General features: G+C 38.9%; 1 protein-coding gene across 1 annotated transcript in view; it reads left to right on the forward strand.

The window, feature by feature from the left end:
* rims4 (regulating synaptic membrane exocytosis 4) overlaps positions 1 to 13,908 on the forward strand; it is a 50,818-nt gene that overhangs the window by 27,575 nt on the left and 9,335 nt on the right. The window contains exons 2-5 of the mRNA XM_047582845.1: positions 2,351 to 2,495; positions 8,429 to 8,541; positions 9,585 to 9,686; positions 10,788 to 10,927. Of these exons, the coding sequence (XP_047438801.1) occupies positions 2,351 to 2,495; positions 8,429 to 8,541; positions 9,585 to 9,686; positions 10,788 to 10,927 (500 nt within the window). The remainder of the gene's footprint in view (positions 1 to 2,350; positions 2,496 to 8,428; positions 8,542 to 9,584; positions 9,687 to 10,787; positions 10,928 to 13,908) is intronic.

A 13,908-nucleotide genomic window follows, 5' to 3' on the forward strand; every position in this document is an offset into this window, starting at 1 on the left:
ACAAGATTGTAGACCTGCACAAGGCTGGTATAGGTTACAAAACCATCAGCAAAAGGCTTGGTGAGAAGGTGACAACTATTGGTGCCATTATTCGCAAGTGGAAGACCCATAAAAGGACCATCAACTGTCCTCGGTCTGGAGCTCCCCGCAAAATCTCGCCTCATGGAGTGAGGATGATGATGAGAAAGGTGAGGGAGCAGCCTAAAACAACACGGCAGGAGCTTGTTAATGATCTGGAAGCAGTTGGGACCTCCGTCACCAAGAAAACAGTTGGCAACACACTGCGCCGTTATGGATTGAACTCTTGCAGTGCCCGCAAGGTCCCCCTGCTCAAGAAGGCACATGTACAGGCCCGCCTTAAGTTTGCCAGTGAACATCTAAATGACTCAGAGAAGGCTTGGGAGAAAGTGCTGTGGTCTGACGAAACCAAAGTTGAGCTATTTGGCATTAACTCGACCCGCCGTGTTTGGAGGATGAAAAAACGTGAGTATGACCCAAAGAACACCATACCCACGGTTAAGCATGGAGGTGGAAACATCATATTTTGGGGCTGTTTTTCAGCAAAGGGTACAGGGCAACTTCACCGCATTATGGGGCCAATGAATGCAGCCATGTACTGTAACATCTTGGACAAAAACCTTCTTTCCTCAGCAAGAACACTGAAGATGCCTCGTGGGTGGGTTTTCCAACATGACAATGACTCAAAACATACTGCCAGGACAACAAAGGAGTGGCTCAAGAAGAAGCATATTAAGGTCATGGAGTGGCCTAGTCAGTCTCCAGACCTTAACCCGATCGAAAACCTGTGGAGGGAGCTGAAGCTCCGAGTTTCCAAGAGGCAGCCAAGAAACTTGAAGGATTTAGAGACTGTCTGTAAAGATGAATGGGCCAAAATCCCTCCTGCGCTGTGTGCAAACCTGGTGACCAACTACAAGAAACGTCTCATCGCTGTGCTTGCCAACAAAGGTTTCTCTACAAAGTACTGACTTGTGTTGTGCTTGGGGATCAAATACTTATTTCCCTTAATAAAATACATAACAATTTATAACTTTTAGATTGTGTGTTTTTTATGCATTTTCGACTGATATTCTGTCTATACCCATAACCAGTAAACAACCATAAAAACCAGAGTCTGATCATTTCTATGGAAGTGGGCAAACTTACAAATTCAGCAGGGGATCAAATACTTATTTCCCCCACTGTATATATATATATATATATATGTATATATATATATATATATATAGGGCTGGCAAAATTAACACGTTAACGCAGATTAATCCATCAAGATGATTAATCTGATTAAATATTCTACTGCAAGTAACTCATCTGCAGCCCAGAATGAGTCTGAATGTCTCAGGCAATGCATTTTGGGAACTTTGTCCAAGTAGAGTTAACGTTGTGCATGCGCCAATGTTAGGTTGATGTGGTAGCAGCAGAACTGGCCAATAAAGATGGAAGACGCTAAGCAGCACGCCGACCCCCTCCAATGAACAGTTGACTGATGTGTATGCTCTACAGTATTATGTATGCTCTGCAGTCAGGAGTTTGCTTTTCACCAAACCACTTCCAGCTTAAAATACCACATTAACTGTTCCAAGTTGAAGGAACATTGTAAATAAGAAGCAGTCAGCTCTCCTCTTACACAATGTCAACAAGTTAGTTTGTCTTAGTAGCTGCTGAAAGAGGAGGAACAGGGCAACATTAATGTGGATAAATGTTTGTTTAAAAAAAACAGTTGTTAAGTTGTTTCAAGTTGTTTTGTTTTTGTTGTTTAATAAACACATTAAGTGCATATGTTTTCTGTTCTTTCTTGAGTGTGTTTGCTCATGCAAAATGAAATGTGATTAATAAAGATTAAAATACAACAAAACGATATTTATTCGTGATTAATCTAAATTAATCCAAAAACGCCTTTGTAATTAGATAGATAGATAGATAGATAGATAGATAGATAGATAGATAGATAGATAGATAGATAGATAGATAATGACAAAATTCTGCCTTAAGCAACTAGATTTGCTGCAATTTTATTGGCTACGGTGGCGATAAGTCCAATCCCAGTGGCAATTACACTTAAACACATGTTTTATTCACACGGGTCTACATTTACCTTAAGAATATGTTTTGAGAACAGTGTCCGGTGGAAGTGTCTTTTTTGCTGGGACTTTTACTCCAAATATTAACAGTGGCACACCTGTACGTACACATACAAGTCATTGTGCAGATATACAGCATAGATAAAGACAACCACAATAATTTCAAAAATAGTATATTTTCCTAAAAGACAGTTTCTCTTTTATTATTGGCAGCTGAATTCAGGGTTAATTTGGTTCTGTTCTTCTTGCAGTTGACACAGACGGCAGGAAGTTGAAGGGAGGCATCCAGAGGAGCACCGAGACGGGTCTGGCAGTGGAGATGCCCAGTCGGACTGTACGCCAGGCAAGCCATGAGTCTATAGAGGACAGTATGAACAGCTATGGCTCAGAAGGAAAGTGAGTAACCGATTTTGCTTTATTTAAACAAAAATACAATGTGAACTTATTTCTCAGTACATTAAACAATGCAGTTAATGCAAATTCTGGCAAAATTTCATAAAACGATTTTTTTTTATTTCATAAAAGATTCTTTATTAGTTTTTTTTTTTTTTTGTCAGATTCTGTGTATTACTGTAAGGCCATGGAGTATATTTTTTGCATAATGCAAGAGAAAAAGTAAAATCCAGCACAAAAACAACAGATGAACATGGAACAAATCCTCATCAAAAACTAGTTATGTGTTTCACTGGCCCAGCACATCTTAACTGGGACATACTCAGTTGCCAATGGAGAGACTCCAATCTAGTTTTCATGTCAAATGAACTAAGTCTAAGTCTAATAAATGGGTTGCTGGGTTTTCTATCTGAACTAAACTATAAATGCTGTATGTAGGTACCAAGTTAGACCTGCACTTGTCAATGGAAGTGACCATTACAGGCAATGATATATACTGTAACACAAGGACAGAGATCCCCAAGTTTACTACAACAGAACTTTGGTTCCTATCCCCAGCTTGGAGGTTTGGGGTAATTTGGGTGGACATAGAAACATTTGAGGATGAAGGTAAAGAGGGAGCCCAGGAACCGTTTTACCTGGGCATCTGAGTTTAAAAAAAATATACTGGTTATTTGGCAGCTTTGCCATGATCAGTTTCACACATCAACATACACGACTAATGTTTGGGCAATTCCAAAATGTAATAATAAAGCCAATGGACAATTTTACTATCATGCAATCATGCTGGACAATCCTAGTTTTGATAGACGCAGTCTGTATAACAATCCATATCTGTGTTATTGTGTCTCCTTTCTACTGATCATCCCAAATCATCCTGCCAGGCCTCTTTAGGAGATGACTTATTGTGGCGACACAGTCTCAAGATGCGTCATAATCTTTAGATGTGTCTGCTTTAGTTAAAGTATTACATTCATTGTAGATTCAGGTGGCTTGTTGGGATGAAATCAGGACTTTTTTTTTTTAAGTTTTCACATCAATGTGATATTCATCATTTTAGATATTCTGCAGCTGTGTCATAAACCTCATGCGCTCTGACTGCCCTCTGCATTCTAGTATGAACTGAAACATTTACCGACATTATGTCTTATGCTAATTCTAGTTATCTCAGAATTAAAGTCGCAGTAGTATTTATGTAGATATTTCATCGAAAATGTTAACCTTCATGTTAATTAATTCATATTATCTATCTAATAAACAAAGTCAGCAGGGGTATTGATGCACAGAGCGAGCATGCAGTCAAACCCAGTGGGAAAGCACATATGACATCAGCAACGATAGCGTAGTACTACTGAGCACTCGCTCATGCATGCACGGACACATGCAGATCAGTGCCAACCTGGCTACCAGCTTGAATTCCTGCAGTTACATAACAGACAAGGCTGACAGACAGACTGACGTGGGCTGGGAGGGTTTAAAGAGGAACAGAGAAGGGAGGAAAACAAGGAGAGGCAGCAAATGAGGGAGAGGATGATTGCATCATTGGTTGTGTTTACGTGCATATTAATATTCCATTCGCATTCCGATTATGCAGATATTTTGTTTGTGAGCTGCTGCATGAAAGCAGACGAGCATGTGTCTCATATGAAACAAAAATATGTTCTGAATATTCATTTATGTGAACCATTTTGACAGAAATAATGAGGCAGGATAAGAAATTATTGTGGGCCGTGAGAGCATATCATGATGCATCTTTATACAGTCTTGAGTGTGCATTATCCTCTGTATTACTGAGAGCATCAGTACAACAACAGATCAGCAGTGATGTGGTGGCAAGTGGTCTATTGATGTTAAACAAACTCAGCAAGTCGAATTGATGGTGGCAGAAAACAATCTTTGGCAACACAAGTGTTGTTTGGTAACAAGTTAAACCTGCGCTTTAGGCCATGGTCAGTGGAAGTTTACCACAACTTTGGTTCCTACCTTCACTTTGGAGGTTTGGTTGAATCGAATCGAAATCAAATCAGTGTAGTGATTCCTTTACAGATAGAGAGTGGTGACAATAAGAAGAGCTAGCACTGTCCATACACTAGCAATACTCTTATGTTCTGCTCATTTCACTTGGAAACAGTTTTACCTAGGCAACCAGAGCCTGGAAAATGCACAAGAAAAGCAGCCGATGGGCGACAAGTGAAGTGCTTTAAATGTGGACGAGGCTTAAATCCCAGCAAGGTAATACTAAGCTAACGTTCAACAAGCCTACAAAGCCATGCCTCAGCTTTGACTTTATTTTGTATCTATCCTCTCCACGGTTGCCTCATCGATGCTGTTTTTTCATTCTCTCCACAATCCCTGTATATTTAATTTTAAGTAAATACAGAATGGATTCTATCAAAACAGAGGTGGCTAAAATGTGTGTATCGCTTCAGATGCAAGAACTACAGTCATTAAACTGGCTGCACTACTGCATCATTTAAATCATCAACGGCAAACTGCTGCTTGCCTTCCTGTCTGCACTGTTTCCGTGTTTCCGTCATCTGTTTGGCTCAAGCTACTGATTGAAAAGCTCGGTGCCTGCGTATGCGCCGTCATGAATAAGCACTTTGTTAGCTAACACCATCCAATCACACTTATGAGCTTATTGATTTATAGTTGGGCCAATTCAAGAGCCAATGAGTGTGTGTATGCGTGTATGTGTGTGTGTGTGTGTGTTTGCTGCCGATGGTGAGGGAGCTAAACAGGAATCCTTTCATTTTATTTTACGCTCTTGCCGCTCTTACCATTTTGTGTTTACTGTGATTAACATCAATAAAAGTACCTTGAAATAAACATAATGGTGAAATCATTTTTAACAAACACATGTGTAACGAGTTGTCGACTGAATATGCAAGACTATCATGTTTAGAAAGTGGAAAATTAACTTAAAACATTTAACTTTCATGTTTGTGTGTGGATGACTCAGTAAGTAGACAAAAGATGGTTGTACCAACAACAATCCCTCCTTTCTATCTTGTGAGATACAAGACTGTAAAACCCCATTGACATATACAGATTCGTTCACCGTCCATTGTATGTGACAGTTAATTGCTATTGGACGTTTCAGACCCTGGTTGTCTAGGTAACCTTGTTGTATATGACACCTCTACTTCATCTGTGTTCATCCGATGTTCCAAGCCTGCTTTCAGCATGGTGAAGTTAATGGTAGGAACCCAGCTTATGGATGGTGTTAACTTGTAGTAAATGTTTACAGAATCCTGGGTTTGGGTCATATGTTAATAAACTGCCTCAGTCACATTGCCCCAGTCATTGTTAACAACATTTCTTGGTCTGTTATCAGCTGCAAGTCTCTTTTTGTATGAAATGCTAGATCATGATGCTTTAAAATTGCCATAGCCATTTTTGGAAAGATGGCTTACTCGTCATTCTGAGTAGTAGTTTATAATATTTTCAGCATCATCTGTCCACTGCATGCAGTTTACACTGAACGTCATATTTCTGTGAAACAGCAGCGTAATCCCCAGATGTGTACCACACACTAATGTTATAATCTAAAGCTCAGGATCTTCAGTAATACACATTATAACGTTGCTTCACTTATTGCATTTCAGCACTGAATGTTTGTGTGCATGCATGCACATGTAGGCACACAATGGTTGTGACCTCATTAGAATGAGCTGATTTATTAATTGCATAATTCATTTACTTATTGCATTACATCTGTGTATTAAGTGCCTTTGCATGCAAAGTCGACCTGTTGTGAACATGCATGTACCATGCACTCATTTTACTTGTTATTAATAGTTTTTACCCACTAAAAATGTCAAGCACTGCTGTAATATTGGCAGATGTCAGTATGAATGGTGTGAAATCAGGCTGGAAGACTGCCTCATATATTATTTTGAAATTACTGCAGTGTTTGCCAACTCAGTCTGAAGTTAATATTAAATGTCAGCCTTTGTGGGACTTTGTTGAAACAGTCTAGTAAATATTTCAACACTTTTCCCTTCATTTCACATTTAAGACAAAACTGCTGGGTAATTCATGTTGCAGGTTTAAAAAATAATAAACCTGTTTCCTTAGGTGTGGAGCTAAGTACTATCATCAGAGGAGGGATGACTAAAGACCAGAACAAATAATAAAATATAGAAATAGAGACGAGGGGAAGAATCATGGAGGATAACTGGCGAAAGAAGAAGAGATACATGTAGTGACATTAAGAGTTTTGTTGCATGGGGATTTAAGCAGCTGAAAACTGTAAAAACACAGCAGAAGCCGAGCAAACACTGTCTTATTTTCCACCCCCCTCCGGTAGAGGACATGTTAATTTATTTGATATGGAACAGCTGGGACGTCAAGCCACTTGGCTGCCACACAAACAGACGAGCATAATTGGTCCAGTTCTGCCGACATAGTTCTGACAAGCTGAGTGATTGGTCAAACCAGGAAGTGACACAATTATACTGTCTTATACTGGACGTGAGCACTTTACCTGGAAAACTAACCCCAGGTAGTTGTGAACAGGATAGTGCTAACTAGTGCTAACACATTGTCCCCCCTTCATTTAAGATTGCCATGGCTACAGTCACAGTAACTATTCCTGGCTTACAATCAGTTAGATATAGCTAGCTAGCTGACAGTGAGCTGTTATTAGTGTGATAGCTAGCATGCTATTATCTTGCTGGCTGTTAGCTGATGGTTAGCTAGCTGTAAACAAGGTGGCAGTTGGTCAGTTGATAAATAACCCAAGATCTCAAGAAAACAGAGGAAATTAACTTGTTATCATGGGAAAACAAACAATAATACGTGTATGCATGGTCGCTTAGGGCTTCTGTAGTTAACAACCTCAAAAGTAGACATCTTCCAAGTTTACATGACTGTGAACACGTATGCCCAGTATTTTGAGATACAATTAGATAGATTAGAAAGATATTAGATATAAGTATTCTTAGCCTTCTGTCTAAAAGTCGAAATTTCATCTGTTTTTCTGGCAGTCACTAGACTGACCAGTACCACGACTCAGCCCTTTTGTTAGCTGTTAATTTTTTTATTTTATTTTATTTTTTCATTTTATTTTATTTTCAAGAATAATGAACCACGTTTTTAGTTTAGACAAAACTTGCAATAATAAGATGTACTCTTGGAGTCAAATGATCTAAGTATTTCTCAGTTGCAACTGTTACAAGATGTGGCGGTGAACCAACTACTCTAAATAATACAAGGAGCTATTAGAGAATAGTAAAATAACTACTTTCCTTAATCACCCAGTGATGAAAGAGTTCTCAGTGGAAGCACCGATGTCTGTGTATGACACTTGAAAAGCACATTTGAGTCTATAGTGGATTCTTGGCAGTGTCCCAGTCATCAACAAGTTATTATTATTATTATTATTATTATTATTATTATTTAAATTTTCTTTAGAGATCATACTTCACACAGTTGTCCTCCACATTACTGATACATTACTTGGTAAACTGTGATATACTATGTCTAGGATAAGCTAAATTTAATGTGTAAAGGATTAAAGCGGAGGTATAGAAGCTATGCTGTGGTCTGCTACCATAAGACCGACACACACACAGTTATAGTACTTGGCAGTCGGCCACCAAAGCACTCTGAGCTGATTCCTTTGCATACACACACACAAAATAAAGACACATGAGGTCAAACTCTCGACCCAGCCATTTAGTTTCAGGAAGCCAATTACAATTTCTAAAGTTTAACAAAGTTGAAACCGGAGTGATAAATGGCTTCCAGTTATCAGTCCTTTTCTTTATTCATGTTTGTCTATCTCGTTATTCCTCTTGACTGTTTTCTCTGCGGGCCTTCACCTCTCTTGTGTCATTGTGTCGTTATCTTTCTGTCTCCGGCTAATTGAACTGCCCTGAGAGTGTTTAACCAATCCATCTCCTCTACTGCCTCTTTCGCTCTCTCTGCAGCCTTAACTATAGTGGCATGTGTCTGGCATCAGATGCCCAGTTCAGTGACTTCCTGGATGGGATGGGACCGGCCCAATTTGTCGGGCGACAGACGCTGGCAACGACATCCATGGGTGAGTGAGGACAGATATTTAAATGCTAAGCCATTCCTTCTGTTCACATCAGTCATGAAGAAGCTTCTTAAAAACCCAGTCCATCAGTTTTTTTTTTTTTTAATATTTATGTGTCTCTGAATTATACGTTACCTATCTTGTTTTTAAGTTTACAAAGAAATGAACTACCACCCATATTTTTGAAAATGTTACTGAAAAGAGGAACAAGAAAATCTCTCCATGAAAAATGTGTCTGAAAACTGAAAGTTTATTCCCCTGTGTACGTGAACCAAAAGGCTGCTGAAATCATTTTCACATTGGCAAAAAATAAGTGACCTCATAAATCTGAGCTGTGTCTCGCTGCTTTTCTCATCGTCCCCTGCATTTTTCAGTTTCCAGGCCGTGCATACTGGATATATAGCATGTTGCCTGTCCTCCACGGCAGTGATCTACTGTAAGTGGGTCAGTTTCCTCATTGGCAGCCAGACAGTGTCCTTGGCCCAACAACAGTGAAACTGACTGGACCAGTTCCATTTCAAACCTGCTGTCCAGTCCAGTGTTATATAATGTCAGAGGACCCAGAATAACTTGGTTGTCATCTGTGCTGTGTCACTTTCAAAGGAACGTATTTATCATTTGGGAGCAATTAGCAGAAACTGTTATTCAGAAGTGACTTCCAGTGAGTGAAATTAAGAAAGTCTTTTATTTTCCACATCAAAAATGGCACACAGAGGTAATATACAGTCTACAGAGTAGATATCTCCTGAATGTTAATGAGCTTGTTGGTCTGTTTAACTACATAATAATGATGTTCTATATAGATGACTTTTTCTAAGATTTTTTATTTATTTTTTTTTTACTGTAGACCAGGGTTTTGACAATTATGGTTTTGTAAATGAAGTGGTACCAATGAATCAATCTGAAATACAATTAGAGAAAACAAAATAGTCAAGAAATATGTGTTTCAATATAAAATTGCATAAATGAAATGAGTCAGATTTCAAATAGTATTCATAAATAGCACTCATTGTTAAGTGCAGTTGTTTTGGTTTCCTCTGATCCAGGTGATGTAGAGATCGGCCTGATGGAGAGGAACGGGGGCCTAGAGGTGGAGGTCGTCCAGGCCAGAGGACTCACTATGAAACCAGGATCAAAGGGCCCTCCAGGTGAGTGTGCATCGCTCTCGTCTGATGAGCGCCTGATCAAAGAAATCAAAGCAGTTTTCCACAGGAGGCTATTTTACACAAGAAACATCCATATTTTAAATTTTTTTTTTTTTTTTTACTGAACCACTCCCACATCTGGAACATGGAGGTTACCATAGCACCTGAATGCATCACAACAAATAGCATCAGCTACGCACACAGCAGCTTGCAGGGTACATTTTAAATCTAAGGCAATATACAGTAGTTTCACAAAAACACAGGTATGCTACTTGAATTACACAACAGTGAAGAAGGTGGGATTACATCATAAGATTATACACTAAGTAAAATAGAACAGCCCTGGTTTCTCCTAATGCTGTGGTGAAATATGCCCTGGTCCTCGTTCCTGTATAGTGCAAAAAAGTCTTCTCTGCATACAGTGACGCACGTAGTTCAATTTAGTTGCATAATATTAAAGCAGCCATTGATCCTAATTGCATAAGAAAAAAAATGACAGTTTCAAATTTGAAAAAAAATAAGCAAAACAACTCTCAAAAATCTTTGCAAGAACTATGACAATGAGATTGAAAAAAACAACAACACAGAAATAAACAGAGACAAACAGACATGAAAGAAGCTCCATCAGACAAAAGGCATCTTTGCTCCAGATTTCAGGATTTGCCATAATCTTCAAACATGCTGGACAAAACACTGTTTACACTTTCAGCACAGACGGAGAGATGACATCATAGTATCAATTTGTTTAAGAGACTTTAATTAACAATTTTTAGTTTCAACATTCAATTTAAAACAAGTTTTTACTTTTATAACGTGTACATATCATCATTACCTAAATAATACTTAATAGTGTGAACATTTTGCCGTGCGTATATTTTATATGTTATCTTACTATATTTATTGCACTAAACAGATTTTCAAGATCTTACTTACATTTAGGTACAGATTTTGTCATATGACCTTTATGTTGCAGATGTTGCCAGTCCCTTGAAGGCCTCTCCTTTATTTAAATTCTCTTCTTCTACAATGCTTCACCTATTTTTTTTGCCACTACAATCAATATCGAGAGCTAAAGTTGAACATTTCTGATCGCTGTCATTGCAGCGGCCTACATCAAAGTTTACCTCCTGGAGAACGGCATCTGTGTGTCCAAGAAGAAGACCAAGTCAGTGAGGAAGTCTCTGGATCCTCTCTACAACCAGGTCTTGGTCTTCTCTGAAAGCCCACAGGGGAAAGTGGTGCAGGTAGGCTAAACCATTTTTACATACAATGTAAGGCAGACATTTTAATCCAACCTGAACCCATTATTGGCTAAGCCATTAACAAAATTCAATAAAAACCTGACAATGATGAAGTTAGCATGCTAATGATTGCCAAGTGTAATCTTTCTCGTGCTCAGAGTCTTAGATTGTGGTGTCAGCTTGCTAACATTTAGCAATTAATAATTAACATGGAGCATATCTGAAACTCACGTGGGTATCATTAGTTTGGCAGATATTTAATCATAAATCTCATTTCTAGCAAAACATAATTTTTGACCAGATCGGAACTATACTATATGAGTGAGCACAAAATGTATTAAAATTTGCCTTGAGGTTCAAAAAACTTCAAGGAACTTTAAATCAACTACCAAAGTCTTTAGGAGTCAATATCTAGGGAGCATTCATTTCTGTAATTCACCTAATACAGGGGTCTTCAAGGTTTTTCAGGCCAAGGACCCTCAAACTGATGGAAAGATTAAATCGGGACCTCCTGCCTGCTGTATGTGTTCTATATTAAACTAGTGCTGTTTATAAATATACAGTATTATTATCATTTTGCATTCAACAGTAAGCTATTCATATAATACACAGGTTCAAATATATTTTTCAAAGAGTTGAAATGTTTGAAATTAAAACTGTCAATCTGTCAATTATTTCCTTATCTGTCAATTTTATATATATAATTATTTTCTTAACCGTTTTAACTTTAAACATAACTAAATACTAACATAATATGTATGTATATCAATTTCTTGTTCATGTGTATTTAAAGAAATTGAAATAAAATAAAATAAAAAGCCTTGTTGAAGATCTCAGATCTAATTACATTCTAAGACATATACAACAGTCAGCCGTGATATCATTTCCACCTTGTTGTAAGCACTGGTAAAGGGAATGGCAGCTCTTGTTGTGTGTGCCTGCAGTGGTCAATACATATCAAAAGAGTCCAAGGATGGGAAGGGAAGACTTGCCTTGGTGGTCCACTCCAGGAGACGAGATACTGTAGCTCAAATTCTTGACAAACTTGATGCTGGTTCTGATAGAAAGGAGTCACAGTTTGTTTTGTACGGGTCTCTGTAGACCAAACTGAGTGTCCGTGCTGAAAGCTCCATTCTTCCACCATGGAGGAATGGAAGAAGGTGGCCTGGTCTTATGTGCAAGGACCCCTTTGCCATTGCTACGCTGCTGTTTCCCTGTGCTAGGTCTTAAAAAATGTCCAGGTGGTGATGTTTGTCAAGGTAACATCCACATAAATGCCAAGACCCAAGTTTACTGGAACATTACACTGTAATGAGATCATTAATTTCATTCACTTCGCTGGTTGGTGGTTTTATTCTGGAAATGTTTCTCATCGTTCTAAGTCTAGACCAAAGGGGCGTTTGCACCTGCGTTACCACCTACAGAACGATTAAAGCACAGCTGGGTCGCTAAAACTAACAAATTCCCAACCCAAGTCACAAATCAGCCTCCTCAAAAACCTCCACCCAGATTTTATGGACTGCTGAAGGCAAAGTTAGAAGTCTGTCTGCCTGTCTCCTTGTGATTTTGAGGAAAAAGTTCAGCGAACGCGGACACAGCGGAAGTGGTTGAAAACCAAAGTTGGCATTCACAGTGAGAAAATCTGACCTGGGGTACCATCAGGCTGATCCAGATGATTTTGTTCTTTCATTTGTTTGAGCTTCGGCTGCTTTCACGATCAAAAATGTCACAAAAGGCCAACATAGAGAAACTGATTATTACCACGGATTTGGAGCTTTCCAGCTTCTGTGCTTTGTCCATTTTGTATTCTTTCCCTGCTTCTCTTCCGCTCTCTCATTCTCCATCCATTCCTTTCTACTACTTTTTTTTCTCACTGCCATTTTTCTACACTTTTTTTATTATTATTTTCTCTGTTTTTAATGTGTTCTTTACTTTTCCTCAATGTTTCCCCTTCCTTCCTTTCCATTTTTTATCTCCTATCCCGTCGTTCTTAATTCCCTTCTTACTGCGGTCCATCATAATGTTTAAATAACACATAACAAACTGCAAACACACGTGTTTTAACCCCATGCGTCAGTAATCAGCGGGTGGAAACAGTGGAGAGGCCTGCAGCTCTGCCTCGGGCTGCTCTGCCGCTCTTGTCGCTGTGTAATTAGCCACTAAACGCCTCCCTCTTAATTATCCGCTGTCTCTGTCGCTGTCCTCTGAGTTTCATCAAACTCATTCACGCTGGATAATGAAAAACGCTGGAATCAGCAGCACTTTTCAATTTGTCACTTCCAGATTTAGGAAAGCAGAGTGCTGCTTAAGTCTCATTGAGAAACCTTCATCTGACTCAAGGCCAGGCGTAGCCTCCTGCACCATTCACAAAACCTGACACATAATTTCACATGGTGAGGGGCATTTTTTGACGGCCCGTCCTGACTATTTATTAATGGAACGTTTTCTGTTATTTAAGATGTGGTTTTTGTATTACTTTGTTTATTATTGTAGAGCAGACAGAGCAGTCAATCAGAAATCCTATTTATATTAAAATTCAGTCAGTCGCACTCTATAACAAGTGTGCCTGTTTGACATGCAGTGAAACTGTTGCTTTAGTGAAAGAGTATAATTGTATAATATAACATCACTGAAACCAAATGTCAGCCCTGCAGTGATGCCGAACAAGAGCAGCAAGTTACACAAATGGGAGCACTCAACAACTTGTTTTTCTCCCGCTAACAAAACATAGAAAACTGGCACAATAGCCAGTTTCGACGTCTTTCAAATTGAGAGTTAAAGTACCTTCTTCTTCTTCTTCTTGTATCTATAAAGGAACAGGTGCATGGTATAGTGATAAATGCAGATGAGGTCATGGTTTTTAAAGCTGCTGGTTTGAACCTGTGTGCGCTCAGTGACGCGGCCTTCACATCTCCACATCGGCCTGAGGCTGCTTTCTTGGAGCTGTCGCCGCGTAATTAGCTGCTAAACACCTACTGTCCAAT

This window comes from Mugil cephalus, chromosome 4 (assembly GCF_022458985.1).
Source record: "Mugil cephalus isolate CIBA_MC_2020 chromosome 4, CIBA_Mcephalus_1.1, whole genome shotgun sequence".
Taxonomy (NCBI): domain Eukaryota; kingdom Metazoa; phylum Chordata; class Actinopteri; order Mugiliformes; family Mugilidae; genus Mugil; species Mugil cephalus.